Source organism: Cervus elaphus, chromosome 13, assembly GCF_910594005.1.
Source record: "Cervus elaphus chromosome 13, mCerEla1.1, whole genome shotgun sequence".
NCBI lineage: Eukaryota > Metazoa > Chordata > Mammalia > Artiodactyla > Cervidae > Cervus > Cervus elaphus.
Window position 1 is genome coordinate 6582947 of NC_057827.1, and position 22096 is coordinate 6605042.

A 22096-nucleotide genomic window follows, 5' to 3' on the forward strand; every position below is an offset into this window, starting at 1 on the left:
ATTTGTTGTCTATGTCTGTGTCTATTTTTATGCTTTGTAAATAAGATTGTCTACATTGATTTTTTCAGATTTCACATATAAGCATTATTATGTGTTTTTCTGACTTACTTCACTCTCTATGACAGTCTTTAGGTCCGTCCAAGTCTCTACAAATGACTCAATTTCAACAGAGAGCTAATGAGAACCTACTGAATAGCACAGGCAACTCCACTCAATGCTCTTTGGTGACCTAGCTGGGGAGGAAACCCCCAAAAGAGAGGATATATATGTATATATTTGACTGTATATATGTATATGTATATAGTTGATTCACTTTCCTATATGGTAGAAACTAACACAACATTGTAAAGCAACTATACTCCAACAAAAATTTTTTAAAAGAAAATAATGTTTACAATAGCATCAACAACAATAAAATACTCAGAAAAAATTTATTCAAGAAGGATCTATACAATAAAAAGCATGAAATATTGGTGAAAAATTTAAACAAGATGCAAATAAATGGAAAGATATACATGCTCACAGATTGGAAGAATTGATATTGTTAAAATGTCTATTACTAATCAAGGCAATATGAAGATTCAATGCACTTCTTACCAAAATTCCAATAATATTTCTCACAGAAATAGAAACAACAATCATAAAGTTTACATGGATCTACAAAAGACCACAAATAGCCAAAGTACACTTGATAAAGAGCAACAAAGGGGAAAATATCCCACTTCCTGGTATCAAATTATGTTACAAAGCTGTAATAGTATGGCATTGGCATCAGGACGGGCACTAATGGGGAGCCAAGAAAATAAATTCACACATATGTGACCAGCTAACCTATGACCAGGGCATGAAGAATAAACGATGAAAAAAGGATTGTCTCTTTAATAAACGGTGTTACAAAAATTAGATATCTATGTATATAAAACAAGAAAATTGAATTCTTATACTATATTTTTTTAAAAAGCCCTCAATATGAACTAGAGACTGAAATATAAGGTTTCCATCCATGAAATTCCTAGAAGAAAACAGAAAAATGCCCTTTGACAATGGTCTTGACAATGATTTCTTGGATATGACTCCAAAACCAAAAGACACAAGAGAAAAAGGTTTTATGTGGGATTATATCAAACTAAAATCTTCTGCAGAGCACCAGAAACAAATAACAGAGTAAAAAGAACCTATAAAGTGAAGGTAAATATTTGCATGCCATCTATTTTCGTTGGCTTTTGTGTATATGTTTGTTTTTTGGCAAGTTTTCATACATCCAAAATATCTAAGGAACTTATACAACTCAAAATGCAAATAATAATATGACTTTTAAAGTTAGCAAAGGACTTTAGACATTTTTTTCAAGAAGACATGCCGGGGTCCAGCCTCGGCAGGATCCAGGGGGGCAACCTCAGGATGACCAGCGTCGGTGAGAGAAGACACGTGAGACCAGCCTTGATGGGGCCAAGTCTGCGAGGGAGAAAGAGAGAAAGAGAGAAAAAGAGAGAGAGAGAGACCAGACTGGGCGTGTGCAGCAGAGTCTGGCAAACCTTTATTTTTTTACCATAGCTTTTATATTCTAAGTTAGTACATTTTTAAGGGGAAGATAGTTTAATATTATGTTGGCTCATCCTTCACGAAACCAGGGTGTTTTCTGCATACTTCTTTGTGAGAGTCTTGTACATTATCTTCTGGCCTTGGGGCCTATTGACATTTTATGACCTAGGTGAATGCAAAGCTGTTTTCCGTAATCTATTCTTTTTTTTTTTTTTTTTCCCCGCCCCCCCATAATCTATTCTTTAATGAACACAAAGGTCAGTCCTTTTGCAGAAGTTATCAGTTAAATTTATCTAAAAGGTTTACCACACAAGGACTCTGCAGCTCCGGTGAGGCAGCCCCTGTTTAGCATTCCTGGTTAAAATTAACAATTCTAAACTCTTATTTTTCTAAATCTTTAACTATAACCACTTTTAGAATAATATTTTGTGTTCTCTAATAGGGCTTCCTCACCCCTGAAGGGCTCTGTGCCTATTAGGGCCTTTATGTGATCAGGTTCTTTATGCTGTTTATGATTAAGGTGTTGTGAGCAGTCATGTGCATTAGTACACATTTGCCAAGCAGGCTAGAACGCCAGCAAAGGGGTCTAAATTGAAACACTCCTTTCATCCTGGATAATCTTATAGGATACCACCGTCCGGCAGACATATTAATTAAAGTTCTAAGTTGATTCTGTTTGGAAAGAGATCGGGGAAGGCCTTCTACCCATGTCACAGAAATTAGGGGGTAGTCTAATATAGCAAGCATCAGAAAGACAGAGATCATCTTTAAGGTGAGCGCCGGGGCAGCTTTTCGAAATCCCTGAAGTCCTGATCTGCCTTGCTTGTCAGGTCTCCTCCTCAAGACCTTGTCATGGGTGGGATCTCGTGTGCTGGCTCCCAGCAAAGACATACATACACCTTTTATATACAGGTACATAAAATGGTGCTCAACATCATGAATCATCACGAAAATGCAAATTAAAACTGCAATGAGGGATTTCCCTGGTGGTTCAGTGGCTAAGACTCTGCATTCCCAATGCGGGGGCCAGAGTTAGAGTTCAATCCCTGGAGCTAGGTCCCATATACCCCAACTAAGACCTGGGGCATCCAAATAAGTAAAATAAAAAAAACTGCAATGAGAGATCACTGTAAGATGTTTGGATGGCTTTCATAAAAAAGACAAAATATAATAAATTTGGTGATGTTGTGGGGGAAATTGTAATGCTAATGTTAGGTAGTTAGAATAGGGAAAAGGACTATCTCTTTGAGTCTTTGGATCGACGTGCCCTCATGCCTCGAAGATGGATTTTCCTGCTATTATCTAAATAAATAGAGCTGTAACACTGAGCTGTAACACTGATTTATTTAAGAGCTATAACATGGTCCGTTCGAGACCTGAGAGCTATGACACGGTCTGTCCTCCGAGAGCTGTGACCCGCCAAGGGGCTTTAATGTCCATCACTCCAAATTTTTGTTGTGACGAGACAAACAGCTGAGGAACATACACTCGCGTGACACTTATACTCTATTGGTATTGATGGAAATGTGAATTGGTATAGCCATTATGAAAATGGTGTGGAGGCTCCTTAAAAAATTAAAAATATGAGTATCATACAATTCAGCAATCCCACTACTTGGCATATATCCAAAAGAACTGAAATCAGGGTTTCAAAATGATATCAGCACTCCCAGGTTCATTGTATCATTATTCACAATAGCCAAGATATGGAAACAATCTAAATGTTCATCAGGTGAATTGTTCATGAATAAAGAAAATTATATATATGTATATATTCAGCCATAGAAAGAAGAGACACCCTATCATTTGTGACAACATGAATAAACCTTGAGGACATTATGTTACATGAAATAAGCCAGAAAGTGAAAGACAAAAATTGTATAATTTTACTTTTGTGTGGACTCTAAACTGTCAAACTCATAGAACCAGAGAATGGCACTGGTGGTTACCAATGCTGATGGGTGGATAAACTGGGGAAATGTTGTTGAAAGGGTACTTTCTTTAGTTATAAGATGAATAAGTTCTGGGAAACTAAGTCACAATGTGGTGACAGTTTATACTCTATTGTATACTTAAAACTTGCTAGGAGAAGAGATCTAAGTGTATTCACCACAGCAAAAACAAAAGATAACAATATGAAGTTATGGATGCTTTAATTAATTGTGGTAATCATTTCACACTGTATACATATATGAAACCATCATGTTGGTTTCATATATAAAATATATTAATATGTAAAGTTTTATATAAATTTTATAAAATTTATATAAACATATAAAAATTTTATCAATTATACCTCCATAAATCCTGTAAAAATGATAGATCAACTAGGCAAACTGAAGAAAAAATAAAGAACTTAACAACATCTAACAGACAGTTGCAGAATACATCACCCCAAAATAGTACAATACACATTCTTCTCAAGTGCAAATCAAATATTCTCCAGAAAAACCATATGTTAAGCCATATAAACCACCTCAATTAATGCTTAAAAATTGAAATCATACAACTAATAATCTATGACCACAAAGATATATTATAAACCAATAACAGAAGGGAATGGGGAAAATCATAATGATGTGAAAATTTTAAAGAACACTCCTAAAAACTCAATGAAGTAAAGAACAAATCACACAAGAAATTAGACATATCTTGAGATGAGTAAAATTAAAGAAACAACATGCCAAGATTTTGTGAATGTACTAAAGCAGTACTTAAAAAGAAATTTACAACAATAAATGCTTATATTTTGAATCAATAACCTAACTTTCCACCATAAGAAACAATAAAAGAGCAAAATTAACCCAAAATAAGCAGAAGGAAGAAATAATAAAAATTAGCATGTTAATAAAGAAATGGTGAAAAAGAAAAACAATGGAGAAAATTAATAAAACCAAAGTTGATTCTTCAGAAGTATCAAATTATTATACCATTAGCTAGACTGAACAAGAAAGAGTAAAGATTCAAGTTAGTAAAATCAGAAATAAAAGTAGGGATATAACTAACTCACCTTACAGAAATGAAAATATATAGATGAACTCCACATTGTCCTACTTCTCAGCTGTCTTGACTCCCTAACAAGATAGCGGAGGAGTAGAAGGACGTGGAGCTCATCTCTCCCCACAATGCATCAAAAATACATCTACAAATGGAAAAGTGCTCTCAGAGCACCTGCTGGATTCTAGCAGAGGACCTGAGGTACGGGACCTGAGATACAGGAGGGGCAAGGCAGATTCCTGTGTAATCAGATAGGATGAAAGAAAAAAGGAAGGAAAAGGAAGAGAGGAAGCAGAACGGGGCTGCATCCTTGGTGGAGAGTGAAAGTTGGAAGAGGGTCTCATATCTGGGGAAGCCCCTCACCAGCAGGGCCATCAGCTGGGGCTGAAGGGAAGCTTGGGGGCTCCAGGGAGAGCGCAGCAGCCACGCGCTGGCAGGCAGGACAGAGGGAAACCCACACAGATGGTCCAGCCCACAGCCCGGTGCGCCCCAGCCTGAGATGGGTGTCCGCCAGTGTGCGCAAGGCAGGGTGAGGAAAGAGGGATTTGGGGAGCAGGTCCCGGAAGGAGACTGCTGCTGGCTGAGAGGAGACAGGCTGAGGGGATGGCGACGCGGAGCTCCGCAACCAGGAGTGCTCTTGGAGAAGCTCAGGCCACCGCAGAAGACAAGCGCCGCTGCTGGGTGATGTGCGCTGCTCTGGGGCCACCGCCGCAGCCTCCCTCCTCGCGCACTGGCCCGGCACTGGAGCGCGTGAGGCCCTGAGGGCACTCTGGGGGGCTGCAATGGACCCCACTCACACGGCCCTGCCGCCGCTGCCTCTGCCCTCCCCCACCACCTTGGCTGCCGCTCACTCCAACTGCGTCTCTGCTCCTTCCTGCTTGAGGGTCTCGTGTGCTCCAGCAACCTCTGGAACAGACCCTGGCGGGAGAAACACACACAAAAGTGGATCTGAAACTACAGCTGAGACCCAGCGTCCGTATGACTAACGAAAAGAGCCAAAATCTCTCCTCGTGGCTGTACAAACCACAGAGTTACACCTCAACTGATGGATTGCTAAAGTCAATGCCTGCAAAAAGATCCAAATCCAAGAAGACAAGAGCCTCTGCCCCCGGGACAGGTTTGGCTTTTGCAGCTGTGGGCTCTGCGGGCAAGTACCTGTTGGGGCTGGGCCAGAGCATGAGCTTCCTCCATGGCGGGTGCAGCGCACAGCGACAGCAGGGCTTGGACCTGACCTCGGGGGGTCCGTGGCAGTGGCCTGCACAGAGCGACACCTGAGGGTCACCAGAGCAGCAATACAGTGGGTGAAAGGGACACATCGGAGCAGCTCACAGGTAAACGGCTCCAGTGGAGGAGTACTCCATGCTTTCTCTCCCAGTGGGAGGGCTCCAGTTCTGCCTTACCCAAACTTAGAAACAGATCTGGGGGCCTCTACACCAACAGTGAGGAACTGGACCCCACCCCTGCCAAGGCAATGACAGCCTCAGAGCAAGCTGGAGGCCCCCCTCAACATCCAGGGCAGGTGCTGGTGACCACACCACCAAAGGGGTGATGACACAAGCCTCTAGATCAGCCTCACCTGGGAGGGGGCAGAAACCAAAAGCAAGAACTACAGTCCTGCAGCCTGCAGAAGGGAGACCACACACACAGAAATTCAGACAAAATGAGATCACAGAGAAGTATGTTGCAAATGAAGGAGCAAGATAAAAACCTACAAGGACAACTAAATGAAGAAAAGATAGGTAATCCACCTGAAAAAGAATTCAGAGTAATAATAATAAAGATGTAAATCTTGGAAAAAAGAACAAATGCATGGATTGAGAAGATATAAGAAATGTATAACAAAGATTTAGAAGAATTTAAGAACAAACAGAGGTGAACAATATAATAACCGAAATGAAAAATACACTAGAAGAAATCAATAGCAAGAAAACTGAGGCAGAAGAATGGGAGACAGAATGATGGAAATCACTGCCATGGAATGGAATAAAGATAAAAGAATGAAAATAAATGAGGGCAGTTTAGGAGACCATTAGGACAACATTAAATGAACCAACATTCAAATTATAGGGGTTCCAGAAGAAGAAGAAAAAGAGAAATGGACAGAGAAAATATTTGAAGAGAAAAACTTCCCTAACATGTTAAAGGAAATAGTCACCCAAGTCCAGAAAGCACAGAGATTCCCTTAGAGGATAAACCCAAAGAGAAATATGCTGGCACACAAAAATTAAATATAAAGGAAAAACATTAAATGCAACAAGGGAAGAGTAACAACATATAAGGGAATTCCCATAGGTTATGAGCTGATTTTCAGCAGAAACTCTGCAGGCCAGAAGGGAATGTCAGGATATACTTAAAATGATGAAAGGAAAAAAACCAAGATTACTCTACCCAGCAAGGAGCTCATTCAGATTCAAAGGAGAAATCAACTTTTACAAGTAAGCAAAAGTTAAGAGAATTCAGCACCACTAAATCAGATTTGAATCAAATGCTAAAAGAATTTCTCTATGAGGGGGAAAAAAAAGAGGCCACAGCTAGAAACAAGAAAATCACAAATGGGAATGTTCACTGGTAAAGTTCATACAGTAAAAGTAGGAAATCATCCATACACAAATATGATATCAAACCCAGCAATTGTGAAGTGAATACACATGCAGGAAATGGGAATTACATTTGAAATGAACAGACCAGTAACTTAAAACAACCTTGCATACATATAAACTCTTATGTTTAAACCTCATGGTAACCATAAACCAAAAAACTGCAATGCTGCTAAGTCACTTCAGTCATGTCCGACTCTGTGCGACCCCATAGACGGCAGCCCACCAGGCTCCCCTGTCCCTGGGATTCTCCAGGCAAGAATACTGGAGTGGGTTGCCATTTCCTTCTCCAATGCATGAAAGCGAAAAATGAAAGTGAAGTCACTTAGTCATGTCTGACTCTTAGCGACCCCATGGACTGCAGCCTACCAGGCTCCTCCATCCATGGGATTTTCTAGGTGAGAATACTGGAGTGGGGTGCCATTGCCTTCTCTGAAAAAAACTGCAATAGATACAGACAAAAAAAAAAGACAAAGCAACCAGTCACAACACTAAAGATGGAGATCACAGCACAAGGGAAGAGAACAAAAGAAGAAAAGAAGAAAAAAGACCTACAAAAACAAACTCAAAACAATTAAATGGCAATAGGAACATACATATCAATAATTACCTTAAATGTAAATGAATTGCAGGCAGATTCTTCAACATCTGAGCCACCAGGGAAGCCCTGTTAGTCATTCCATTGTGTCGGATTCTTCACAAGTCCATGGACTGTAGCCCGCCATGCTCCTCTGTCCATGGAATTATTCAGGCAAGAATACTTGAGTGAGTAGCCATTCCTTCCTCCAGGGGATCATACCAGTGCAGGGATCAAACCTGCATCTCTTGCATTGCAGGCAGACTCTTTACTGCCGGAGCCACCAGGGATGGTTATCAGGAGGGAAAGGGGAAAATGGAAAATTGGGATTAAAATATATATACTATGATACATAAAAGAGGTAACTAATAAAGATCTACTGTATAGCACAAGGAACTCTATTCAATACTCTGTAATAAGCTACATGGGAAAAAACTCTGAGAAAGAGTGGATATATGTATATGTATTCACTTTGTTGTGCACCTAAAACTAACACAGCATTGTAAAGCAACTGTACTCCAGTAAAAAATTACACATATAAGGATATGTGAGCAAGTGAAATTTTGAAAAATCAGGTAACTTATAATAGGGAAAAATTTCCTAAGAGACACACACTGCCAAAACTCAAGCAATAGATAAATCAGAATAGATAATTTACAATTCATGTGATTGAATTCTGTCATACATTAAAAAAAAAAATACTAATCCTTTACTCCTCCAAGAAAATTAGAGGAGGAAGAAGCAATTCAGTTATGGGGCCCATTCAGGGAGGACCAGAACCAGGGAAAGATACCATAAGGAAAGAGAACTGCAGGCTATGGTTTCTGTTCTGACATATAACGAGATTAGAACTCATCATTAGCACCTTCATGAGAAAAATGTGAACAAACTAAAATCAGTCACTATTTTAAACCAATCAGAGGATTGAGGTCAAGAGGCAAACCACCATGCAAAAGCTGAAGAGACAGGCAAATACAGAGAATCATAGCTTGCTGGGAGTAGAAACCACTGAAGCCAGCAACTGATAGAAATATTCAAGTGATAATTGACAAATTGCTATAGTATGGACTAGTTATAGAATTAAAAACTACTGAAAGCCTAGTCTTAGAAGAGCTCCACATTTTTGTGAGCGTTTCCTGGAAAAGCCTAAAGAGATTCTTACAATGAAGATGCAGAAAAATCCCCTCATCCTGGTTGTGTTTAAGTGTACAGCAACCATGTACCTATGGGGAAAGCTGTCATTTTGAAATACTTGATCTCAGGTGGCCTCGCCTGCAGTGGCTTGAAGCAGGATTTCCATTCTGGGCCAGAGACTGAAGTCAGGCCATGGCGGTGAGAGCACTGAATCACAGCCGCTAGACCACCAGGGATCAGCAGCCAGTGACAAGGCCTTGGCTCGTCAGCTGTATAGAAATGAATTTCCACATAGAGATAGAAAGTAGCAAAAGAGGTAAAGTGTTTAGTGGGAGGAAAAAGAGTACATGCGGACTGACACGTGAGCAGGCTCAGAGAGAGGGAGTCACACCCTTGTGAAGTTGGAATCACGTTTAAGGGGCATTTCTTCCTTGTCCTCTCTTTCCAGTCATCCTGCTATGCCTGGTTCTGAGCCCTTACTGGTATAACTAAGGCTCCTCCGTGCGTGCATGTCTCTCAGCCAAAATGGGTTCTAGTGAAGAGGTCTGTAGGTAGGTTGGCATTACTTACTATGAGGTGCCACCCCCTTTCTTTTGACCTCCAAGGAGCTTTTCTGTGCACGTATAATTGGGAAGTCCTCCTTAACCTTGAGAAAGAGGGACATGTGGTGTTTTGTCTCTTATCTGGACAGGGCTCAGCTCCTCTCTCACTTCTGCTGTTTTGGAGTATCTGTCCACAGAGGACAAACTCTGGATCCTTAGCCTGGGGCCCAGTTATTTCCCACCTCATATTCTCAGAACGGTCTGTTCCGTATGGCAGTGATCTGCCCTCTGGGAAACTACTTCACCTGAGCCTTGTCTGAACTAGGGAAAGTGCAACTGGATGACATGAGCCTCTTCTGGTTCCCCGTCTCCCATAAGCAAAGAAATATATATTCTAAGTCACTTTCCTGAAAGTCACAGTCCAGACGGACTTAATCATAAGGTTATAGAAAACTCATCCCTAATACTGTACCATCACATTAATAGGTCTTTAGTATAACAACAGTGGATTACCACGAGAGGTATAAGACCCAGACATACATCTGAAAAAATTTCTAGGAAACCCCCCAAACAATGTGGGAGACCAGAACAAAGACACTAGAAGAGACCGAGGCTTCTGACACCTACAGTTACAGCAAACATTAAACAGCATAACTCCTAATCAAATAAATAGAAAGCATCACACAAAGACCTATTCTGTCAGATCCTATTATTCAATGTATCATGTTTTGTTTCAACAAAAATGATAAGGCATGCTAAAGACAGGAAACAATACAGTCTAAAGAGACAAAGCAAGTATTAGAATGATACTCAGAAATGGTAGAGATTAAAATGATCAGATGAAGAATTTTAAATGGAACTTGGGCGTCCCTCCTGGCTCAGATGGTAAAGAGTCTGCTTGCAATGCAGGAGACCCTGGTTTGATCCCTGGGTCAGAAAGATCACCTGGGGGAAGGAAAAGTTACTCACTCCAGTACTCTTGCCTGGAGAATCCCATGGGCGGAGGAGTCTGGTGGGCTACAGTCCATGGGCTTGTGAAGAGTCAGATATGACTAAGCAACTGACACTTCACGAAGTGAAGTCGCTCCGTCGTGTCTGACTCTTCGCGACCCCATAGACTGTAGCCCACCAGGCCTCTCCATCCATGGAATTTTCCAAGCAAGAGTACTGGAGTGGGTTGCTATTTCCTTCTCCAGGGGATCTTCCCGACACAGGGATCGAACCCAGGTCTCCTGCATTGCGGGCAGGCGCTTTACCATCTGAGCTACCAGGGAATCTACTTTTAATAGAAAAAGTGGTCATTCTATTGAATCATATTTTTTAATCCTCTCTGCCAATCTCTTTCTCTTATATTGAGATGAAATTTACATAACATAAAAATAACCATTTTAAAGTGTACAATTCAGTGACATTTAGTGTTAAAAATGTACAAGTGTCATGTGTCATGCAACATTAACTCTGCCTAATTCTTAAAATTTTTCATCGCTCCAGTGCACCAGCCCCGAGCACTCTGTCTCATGCATCAAACCTGGACTGGCAATTCATTTCACATATGATAATTTACACGTTTCAATGCCATTCTCCCATATCATCCTGCCCTTGCCCTCTCCCACAGAGTCCAAACGACTGTTCTATACATCTGTGTCTTTTTTACTGTCTCACATACAGGGTTATCATTACCATCTTTCTAAATTCCATATATATGCGTTAGTATTGGTGTGTTTCTTTCTGGCTTACTTCACTCTGTATAATAGGTTCCAGTTTCATCCACCTCATTAGAATTGATTCCAATGCATTCTTTTTAATGGCTGAGTAATATTCCATTGTGTATATGTACCACAGCTTTCTTATCCATTCATCTGCTGATGGGCATTTAGGTTGCTTCCATGTCCTAGCTATTATAAACAGTGCTTCGATGAACATTGGGGTACATGTGTCTCTTTCAGTTCTGGTTTCCTCAGTGTGTATGCCCAGCAGTGGGATTGCTGGGTCATATGGCAGTCATATTTCCAGTTTTTTAAGGAATCTCCACACTGTTCTCCATAGTGGCTGTACTAGTTTGCATTCCCACCAACAGTGTAAGAAGGTTCCCTTTTCTCCACACCCTCTCCAGCATTTATTGCTTGTAGACTTTTGGATAGCAGCCATTCTGACTGGCATGAAATTTATTTATGAGTGTTTTTGAGTTTTTATAATTGTTTTTTATAGTTCCCTCACCACTCCAGGCATAAGAGTATAAGTCTGTTATTATGTCCTTCACCTAATGGGAACAAATTTTTTTTTTTTTTTTTTTGGTATGTCTGTACTATTTGAAGTTCAAGTTGGAAGCTTGAAGCAGTTGTCCTGCCTAGAATATATGAGAAGTATTAAAGAAACACACTACAACATTCCTCAAGTCTCAAGGTTCCTAGGCAATCTTCTTCCTTCCACACGGTAGCTGTTGGAGACCTCTTATGCTTGTTTATTATGTCATGTCTATGGAGTTTTAACTGAATGGGTGAAAATCTGAGAATAATGAAGATTCTTCCTTTTGGCCTGAACCAGAAATCTCTCTTACTACTTTATCAGCATAAAATGTATCTCCCTTCTAATATGCCAATTTCCTGAGCTCAGAACGTTACAATCACTTATTGCTAAAATGATTCATTGTGATTTAGCAAAAAGGTTTTGTGTAATAACCAACTGGACATCATTCTGGCTTTTCTGATCTAACTTCCTTCACTACTGTGACTCATTGACTTTCTGACTCAAATTTATAACAAGCTCATGGGTGTTTTACAATCTTCCAACAAACTCAGACATCACCTTCAGTGATAGGTATCCATCAAAGCAGGGAACAACACAGTATGTTCCAATATCATGCTGCCGACCTCCCAGAGCTCCCAAAGTTCCCACAGACACATTCAATGGCACATCATATTGCATAGATTGAGAAATTTGCGGTTCCAGAATTTTGTTTTGGCAAACGTAAGCATTATTTTTTGGTGATGAACAGAGAAGCATGGCGTGCTGCAGTCCATGGGGTCGCAAAGAGTCGGACATGACTGAGCCACTGAACTGAACTGACTGAAGCTATTTTTAGATCTTGATCTCCTTCCTCCAGCTAGACATTCTATTTATGTATTTAACTCTAGAATAACAGCACATTTGCTTGAGGAAATTTCTCCAGCCTATGACTGTCTTTTTACTTCAAGTCAAGGTGAACTAATGGTCAGTTTCTCCGGCACAAAATTATCCAGCAGGACAGTACTTTCTGCCTTCAATAAATCCATTCCTCTAAAAACTTGGGCACAATTTAAAGTACTGTGGCTTCAGATAAATTCAGTATGCCAGCTGAAACAAAATTATGCTCCTAGATAGCTGTGCAAGAAAGGAAACACATCAAGATTAGTGCTGATCATAGGTAAAGAGAATACATTTTCTTTTAGAGAGAAAATGTTTCTTGAGTACTGAAGAAGCTTTATTACAATGACAATAGTTTAATTAAAAAATCATACTGAATCCTTCCATCTCTTTGATGGTATATAGCTTTTCCAAAGTTGTGTGCACATCCTCTTCACAATTTTCCCTTTTTGGTTCATCGTATAATTGGGTAATGTGGAAATATGCAGAATTTTCACCTTAAGTAGGTCTTGAATGTTCCATTATTTCAAAATCTTTCATAGAGTACCTCTTCATATAGCTATTGAAATTTTCTCCATCATACCATTATGATTATATATAAAATATTGATTAATACTATATTTTTCTACAGTGGCATAGTTGAGACTGAAGACAGCTCTATAATTTCTGGTTGGTGGACATGATTTTCTTGAGTTTTGACACTGATGATGCAGTCCAGGGGTGCTCAGTACAAAGATATACATACATATATTTCTCACTGAAGTCTTCTTTGACTCCTGCTACATAAATTTGAAAGCACAGCATTTCCTGTCCCTTATCTGGACTCATTTTCCCTGAGAGCTTTTATCACAATCTGATATGCATTTTTGGCCATCTTTATTCATTTGAACATCTTTATTCATGTTCATTTTTATTTTAAGAAGCAAAAAGAAGCTACTTTTGAGAAGATGATCTAATATGTGACTTCTATGCTCTAATTGTGCTTCTTTTCACAAACACTGCATCTGCTATAAAGGACAGTAAGAAGTACTCTTGTGTTGAGCACAATATAAAAATTGAGATGATGTTCAAACATACTGTCAGATTCTTCTTAACTGACTCTAACAAGTAGAAAGTTCACATTTGATACACTTGTATTTCTGAAATATTTTGCTCATGTAAACCTCATAGCCATATCAGTTTTTTTCCAAATGGCTAAAGAGGCCTTTCTCTCTTTAGCAAGAAAGTCTGATTCTGAGCTTCAATTCTTCTTGTTCTTGTTGTTGTTTTTGTTCAGGGTTTTGGGTGGATTTTTGTTGTTTGTTTACTTTTGGTGCACATATATTTCTTCTTTCATCCAAATTTCTTCTATTAGCAATAAGAAATATTTTTCAGAGAAACACATGATATTCAGATCATTTACAATTATGTTTGTTTAAATACTATTTTGACTCATTTTCCCCTAATTTACAATAAAGTGGAACTTCTGAGGACAATGGGCTTCCCTTGTGGCTCAGCTGGGAAAGAATCACCTGCAATGTGGGAGACCTGGGTTTGATCGCTGGGTTGGGACGATCCCCTGGAGAAGGGAAAGGCTACCCACTCCAGTATTCTGGCCTACAGAATTCCATGGACTCTATAGTCCATGGGGTCGCAAAGAATCAGCCATGACTGAGTGACTTTCACTTTCACTTTTCTGAGGACAATGTATGATTCTGAGTTCATTTTCACAAATACCACTTAGATTCATTTTGATTTCTTCTTATAGTAAGAAAGCAAATGTTAGATTATTTTTAAAATTCAATTGGCAACATAAAGCTTATGAAAATATTTATAACTGCCAAGTATTAGAAGGAGCGGGAACAAAGGGGAGAAAGAAAAAGACAATCTTGGAGAATAGGCAAATAGCAGAAGCATAAAATAAAAGGAGAGGTAAGAAATTCTGCAGCATCAGCATGTGTTAGATGAGGTAAGAGAGTAAAATCTTGGGAATCAACCAGTGTCATAAGTGGAAGAAGAGGGAGAAAAGGAAGGAAAATTTAATTATTTCATAAGGGAGAAAATAATGAAAATTGGCAGTTATTAGAAGACTAGAGAGAGAGAGAGAATTATGGAGAATTTTGCACAGTGAGAATGAGAAAAGGGATGATAAAAGCTTATAATAGTGGCATGGAAAAGTAACAGTAGAAATGAGAAGAAGTGTGAAGGAAAATTTGGAGATGATATTAAGAAAATGGGGGAAGACATTCTTGGAGAATTAGCTTGCTACTAGAGACAGTCATGTAAAATCGGCAGGCACAAAATACAACATCAGAGCAAGACACAGATTCCCCCACAGCCAGTCCCTCCCATCAGGGCAGTTTGCACAAGCTTCTTATTCTTAACCATCAGAGGGCAGACAGAATGAAAACCACAATCACAGAAAACTAGCCAAACTTATCACATGGATCACAACCTTGTAGAACTCAATGAACTTTGAGCCATGCTGTGCAGGGACACCCAAGATGGATGGGTCAAGCTGGAGAGCTCTGACCAAACGTGGTCCACTGGAGAAGGGAACAGCAAACCACTTCAGTATTCTTGCCTTGAGAATCCTGTGAACAATATGAAAAGGCAAAAAGATATGACACTGAAAGATGAACTCTCCGGGTTGGTAGGTGACCAGTATGTTACTGGAGAAGTGTGGAGAAATAGTTCAAAGGAATGAAGAGGCTGAGCCAAAGCAAAAACAACACCCAGTCATGAATGTGACTGGTAATCAAAGTAAAGTCCAATGCAGTATAGAACAATATTGCATAGGAACCTGGAATTTTAGGTCCATGAACGAAGGTAAATTGGAAGTGGTCAAACAGGAGATGGCAAGAGTGAACATTGACATTTTAGGAATCAGTGGATTAAAATGGACTGGAACGGGTGAATTTAATTCAGATGGCCATGATATCTACTACTGTGGGCAAGAATCCCTTAGAAGAGATGGAGTAGCCCTCATAGTCAACAAGAGTCTGAAATGCAGCACGTGGGTGCAATATCAAAAATAATAGAAAGATCTCTGCTCGTTTCCAAGGCAAACCATTCAGTATCACAGTAATCCAAGTCTATGCTTCACCCACTAATGCTGAAGAACCTGAACAGCTCTATGAAGACCTACAAGAAGCTCTATGAAGACCTTCTAGAACTAACAAAAACAACAAAAACAGATGTCCTTTCCATCATAGGGGACTGGAATGCAAAAGTAGGAAGTCAAAAAACATCTGGAGCAACAGGCATGTTTGGCCTTGGAGTACAAAATGAAGCAGGGCAAAGGCTAACAGAGTTTTGCCAAGGAAACACACTGGTCATAGCAAACACCCTCTTCCAGCAACACAAGAGATGACTCTACACATGGACATCACCAGATGGTCAGTACCAAAATCAGATTGATTATATTCTTTGCAGGCGAAGATGGAGGAGGTCTATAGAGTCAGCAAAAACAAGACCAGGAACTGACTGTGGCTCAGATCATGAACTCCTTATTGCAAAATTCAGATTTAAGTTGAAGAAAGTAGGGAAAACCACTAAACCACTCAGGTATGACCTAAATCCAATCCCTTACAATTATACAGTGGAACTGACAAGTAGATTCGAGGAATTAGATCTGATAGACAGAGTGCCTGAAGAACTATGGGTGGAGGTTCCTAACATTGTACAGGAGGTGGTGAGTAAAACCAGCCCCAAGAAGAAGAAATGCAAAGAGGCAAAATGGTTGTCTGAGGAGGCCTTATGAATAGCTGAGAAAAGAAGAGAAGCTAAAGACAAAGGAGCAAAGGAAAGATATATCCATCTGAGTGCAGCATTCCAAAGAACAGCAAGGAGAGATAAGAAAGCCTTCCTCAGTGATCAATGGAAAGAAATAGAGGAAAACAATAGAATGGGAAAGACTAGAGATCTCTTCAAGAAAATTAGACATACCAAGGAATAATTTCATGCAAAGATGGGCACAATAAAGGACAGAAATGGTATGGACCTAACAGAAGAAGAAAATATAAGAAGAGATTGCAAGAATACACAGAAGAGCTAAGATCTTCACAAAAAAAGATCTTCACGACCCAGATAATCACAGTGGTGTGATCACTCACCTAGAGCCAGACATCCTGGCATACGAAGTCAAGTGGGTCCTAGGAAGCATCACTACAAACAAGCTAGTGGAGGTGATGGAATTCCAGCTGAAGTATTTCAAATCCTAAAAGATGATGCTGTTAAAGTGTTGCACTCAATATGCCAGCATATTTGGAAAATCAGCTCTGGCCACAATGCTGGAAAATGTCAGTTTTCATTCCAGTCCCAAAGAAAAGCAATGCCAAAGAATGTTCAAACTGCCACACAATTTGCACTCATCTCACATACTAGCAATGAACCAAGAACTTCCAGATGTTCAAGCTGGATTTAGAAAAGGCAGAGAAACCAGAGTTCAAATTTTCAATATCTGTTGGATCATAGAAAAGCAAGAGAATCCCAGGATAACATCTACTTCTGCTTCATTTACTATGCTAAAGCCTTTGACTGTGTGGATCACAGCAAACTGTGGAAAATATTTAGAGACAGAGCTACCAGACCACCTTCAGTTCAGTTCATTTCATTCGCTCAGTTGTGTCTGACTGTCTGCAACCCCATGGAGTGCAGCACACCAGGCCTCCCTGTCCATCACCAACTCTCAGAGTTTACTCAAATTCATTTCCATTGAGTAAGTGATGCCATCCAACCATCTCATCCTCTGTCGTCCCCTTCTCCTCCTGCCTTCAATCTTTCCCAGCATCAGGGTCTTTTCAAATGAGTCAGCTCTTCACACCAGGTGGCCAAAGTATTGGAGTTTCAGTGTCAGCATCAGTCCTTCCAAAGAATATTCAGGACTGATTTCCTTTAGGATGGACTGGTTGGATCTCCTTGGAGTCCAAGGGACTCTCAAGAGTGTTCTCCATGCCACAGTTCAAAAGCATCAATTCTTTGGCACTCAGCTTTCTTTAAGTGCAACTCTCACATCCGTACATGACTACTAGAAAAATCATAGTTTTGAATATGGACCTTTGTTGGCAAAGTAATGTCTCTGCTTTTTAATGTGCTGTCTAGGTTGATCATAGCTTTTCTTCCAAGGAGTAAGCGTCTTTTAATTTCATGGCTGCAATCACCATCTGCAGTGATTTTGGAGCCCCCCAAAATAAAGTCTGCCACTGTTTCCATTGTTTCCCCATCTATTTGCCATGAAGTGATGGGACCAGATGCCATGACCTTAGTTTTCTGAATGCTGAGTTTGAAGCCAGTTTTTTCACTCTCCTCTTTCACTTTCATCAAGAGGCTGTTTAGTTTTTCTTTGCTTTCTGGCATAAGTGTGGTGTCATCTGCATATCTGAGGTTATTGATATTTCTCCCGGCAATCTTAATTCCAGTTTGTGCTTCCTCCAGCCCAGCATTTCTCATGATGTACTCTGCATATAAGTTAAATAAGCAGGGTGACAATATACAGCCTTGATGTACTCCTTTCTGTATTTGGAACCAATGTGTTGTTCCATGTCCAGTTCTTCATCCATTGGATCATCTAAAAAACAAGAGTTTCAGAAAAACATCTACTCCTGCTTTATTGACCAGACCACCTTACCTGCTTACTGAGAAACCTGTATGAAGGTCAATAAGCAACAGTTAGAAATGGACATGAAATAATGGGCTAGTCCCAAATTGAGAAAGGAGTACCTCAAGGCTGTATATTGTCACCCTGCCTCTTTAAGATATATGCAGAGTACATCCTGCAAAATGCCATACTGGATGATTCACAAGCTGGAATCAAGATTGCAGGGGAAAATATCAATGCAGATGACACCACCCTTATGGCAGAAAGTGAAGAGGAACTAAAGAGCCTCTTAATGAAAATGAAAGAGGAGAGTGAGAAAGCTGGCTTAAAACTCAGCATTCAAAAAGTGAGGGTCATGGCATACAGTCCCATCACTTCATAGCACATAGAGGGGGAAACAAAAGCAACAGTGACAGACTTTATTTTCTTGGGCTCCAAAATCACTGCAGATGGTGACTGCTACCATGAAATTAAAACACACGTGCTCCTTGGAATAAAAGCTGTTACAAACCTAGACAGCATACTAAAAAGCAAAGACTAGTTTACTGACAAAGGTCCGTATAATCAAATGTATGGTTTTTCCAGGAGTCATGTGTGGATGTAAGAGTTGAACCATAAAGAAAGCTGAGCACTGAAGAATTGATGCTTTTGAACTGTGGTGTTGGAGAAGACTCTTGAGAGCCCCTTGGACAGTGAGGAGATCCAACCAGTCTATCCTAAAGAAAGTTAGTCCTGAATATTCATTGGAAGGACTGATACTGCAGCTGAAGCTCCAGTAGTTTGGCCACTGGATGAGAAGAGCTGACTCTTTTGAAAAGACCCTGATGCTGGGAAACATGAGGGCAGGGGGAGAAGGGGACGACAGGATGAGATGGCTGGATGGCATCACTGACTCAATGGACATGAGTTTTAGCAAGCTCCGGGATTCGGTGAAGTCCAGGGAAGCCTGGCATGTATGCTGCAATCCATGGGGTCGCAAAGACTCTGACATGACTGAGTGGCTGGCCTTAACTAAAACAGGGAAGTAGAGTAGAGGGAAAGAAGGTAGTGAAAACTCTGGAGAATCAGAGGTGTAAGAGGGTGAAAGAAGTGGTGAGAATGTGAGAGAAAATGCTGGTGCACTGACAGCTGTCAGAATGGGGAACGGGGATGCAAAGGAAGAGAACAGCCAAGGTGTAGATGTCCAAATTCAGGCACAGTGTCTAGGTCTCAGGGCAGGACCAGGGCCAAGGTAAGAGCCATGATGCAAATATAACGACAAGGCCCAGCTCTGAGATCCAGTTCCAATGTCACTACCTAGATTTGAGGTCCAAGAATAATGTCCAAGGTTAAGGTCTAGTTCAAGTTCTGTTCTTGTATCTACTCTCTTTTATCCAATTAATCATTAGGATGAATTCATTCATGTATGCTGAATTGCTGGTTGCCTCCTAAAGCTTTACTTACATACTGCCAATGTGCACATTTTTTTTTTTTTTTTTTTAGGGCAAAGCAACAATATAACTCCAGAGTACAGTCAATAAGACACTTATGTGAAGGACTGAACAGAAAACTCTCTGGTGATACAGTATCATCTAAGGATAAACAAGATACCAGTAGAGCAACTGGACTGGGTGTCCTCCAAAAAAATCCTCCTTAACTATCATTTCCCAAAATGAAGCAAGCACTAAATAATGTAATGCTGCTGGCAAAAGTAGTAGTAGTAGAAGGAGGAGGAGGAGGAGAAGGGAAGAAAAACAGCTCCTCTTTGCTGCTAATCAAGGGTGAACTTGTATGCTTCCCCATTCACTGAGGCAGAAGGTAAATTCAAGGAAATAGTTTCCCTTATAAAAAAATGAAAAAATTTAAATGGATGGACATGCAACAGAGGTGGAAGAATTAGTTTTCATCTTACATTTTCATAGAATTAGATTTATCTTTCCCTCAACTATTCTGAATGAATGAGATCGTTCAGTTGTGATACCATCTAACACTTACAGCATGCTCTTCAGTACACAGAGCACATTTCTATCCTAGCGACACTACTCTGACACGACTGAGCGACTGAACTGACCTGAACTGACACGACTTTGGCCCTCAGGCTCATCATCTCCCCCTGGGATTATTACATAAGCATTTTCTTTGGTCTCTTGTGTCTAGTCCCATGGAGATTAACTGACAGGATCTGATGGCGTCTCTGGACACTCTCAGAAAACAGTGCTTAGGCACATTGACAGGAACCTTTCAGAATTTCAATATTTTCCCCTCCTTCCTCTGCATCCCTGATTCCATCCTTGCATTCCTGCTGCAGTCTTACATGGTCTTGCCAGGGTGACCAATGAAACCCCGCTTTTTTTTTTTTTTTGCTTTATAATGTTGCATTACTTTTTTCTGTACAGCAGAGTAAAACAGCTATATGTATACATATATCTCTTTTCTGGATTTCCTGCCAAAAAAGTCACCACAGGGCATTGTGTACAGTCCCTTGTGCTATAGAGTAGGTTCTCCTTAGTTATCTGTTTTATACATAGTGTGTGTATATATATATGTATATATATTGTTCTGTGATTTTTAATTGCTTCCAAGTAAAACTAAATCCTGCAGAATATATTAACTCTCATATGTGTCTGCCTACCTCTCATATATCATACCTCCTGACATACACTGTCCTTTCCAGGCCCTTGAACCAACTGCCCTTCCAAGATCACCTATGAGGATCTTTGCCTAGAGTAGAAGTGAAGTGAAAGTCACTAAGCTGTGTCCACCTCTTTGCGACCCCATGGAATATACTGTCCATGGAAATCTCCAGGGGCAGAATACTGGAGTGGGTAGCCTTTCCCTTCTCCAGGGGACCTTCCCAACCCAGGGATTGAATCCGGGTCTCCTGCATTGCAGGCGGATTCTTTACCAGCTGAGTCACCAGGGAAGCCCTTGCCTAGAGTAACTTTTCTCCAACTCCTCCCTACTCTCAAAACTAGGGCAGACATTACCTTCCCTTGGACATCCACTACCGGAGGCAGATTTGAACACCCCTTTTATGTTTTCATTGCCTCATATGAGCACACTTGATGGGTCACTTTGCCACATTCAGGTGTGTAATTATAAACTGGCACATTTTTCCTCAGCTTCACTTTAGGCTCCTTGAAAGCAAATACAATATTTATGTCTCCAGCATGTAGTTCAATGTGGCCACAGTAAGAGATTAATGAATATTTTCTACAAATTTATTTGCTGAATAAAATGGATATCATGGATGATATATGTTAGGCTCTGAAAAGTTAAAGTAACTTTATAGAAGTCATGCCAATCTGAAGGGTTGATCTGGAATTAAAACAGCCCATGCCCATATGACGTTCATGTGCTATTATCTTGCAAATGTTCTTCAGAGCCATACTGAAGATATACTCTTCAGGGTTAGGGCCTCTGGTTACACTGGCATGAGGGGGAGCTGAGAAAAGGGATATCATTTCCAAGGAGAGCTGCCAGCTCTCTTCCCCTGATTTCATACTTCCCCCTGGCAAGAGAGATGCCACTGAAGGCCCTTGCAGGGGGACTGACAATGTTCTCACTTTCGGATACGGACCTTACCCCTCTCCCAGGTTCTCTAAGAATGGAATTCAGAGGAGAGGGAGATCAAGCTGAGTTCTGTAAATACTGAGGGATGTTAATCCCACTCACCTGCAAGCAAAAGATTAAGCATCTACTGCAAGAATTCTGATTGAGCAGACCTATTTATTTGCCTATTTATAGGAAAAACAACTCTCAGTTAAGACGCAGACCTCATTGTGTTAAGGACATAAACATAAAATTGCTAGGTGGAGTCAGTATTCAGGCAGCTTCCCTGATGGGAATGCAGACAATCTTTAATGGTGGCTTAATCAAAATCACTTATAACTGACTACAGCATAAACTTCTGGTACTTTTGGCTCATGAGACTATCTCGTCCTAGTACGCCTTCAGGACTGGTGCTGGGGCATAATCCCTGTGTCAGGAGTAAATACCTAGAAAGGATCCACGCTTGATGCCATGT

The 22096-nt window shown here is 40.4% G+C and overlaps 1 protein-coding gene across 1 annotated transcript; it reads right to left on the bottom strand.

Moving 5' to 3' along the window:
- Positions 1-4394: 4394 nt before the first annotated feature.
- On the bottom strand, positions 4395-9511 carry LOC122707017. The gene is made up of 3 exons (XM_043922655.1): positions 9418-9511; positions 5695-5810; positions 4395-5457 (listed from the first exon to the last, which is right to left on the bottom strand). Exons 1-3 carry the CDS (start codon positions 9509-9511, stop codon positions 4705-4707), a joined length of 963 nt encoding a protein of 320 aa, XP_043778590.1. The 3' UTR covers positions 4395-4704.
- Between the last annotated feature and the right edge of the window lie 12585 nt (positions 9512-22096).

What these genes read in the sequence shown, in the direction of transcription:
- LOC122707017 (XM_043922655.1), bottom strand. Translation starts at nt 9,511, where the DNA reads ATGTCCCTCTTTCTCAAGGTTAAGGAGGACTTCCCAATTATACGTGCA. An exon ending in AAAGGGGGTGGCACCTCATA is followed by an intron (nt 5,811 to 9,417) that starts GTAAGTAATGCC and finishes GGTGACCCTCAG; the next exon opens with GTGTCGCTCTGTGCAGGCCA. An exon ending in CTCTGGCCCAGCCCCAACAG is followed by an intron (nt 5,458 to 5,694) that starts GTACTTGCCCGC and finishes TTCTCCCGCCAG; the next exon opens with GGTCTGTTCCAGAGGTTGCT.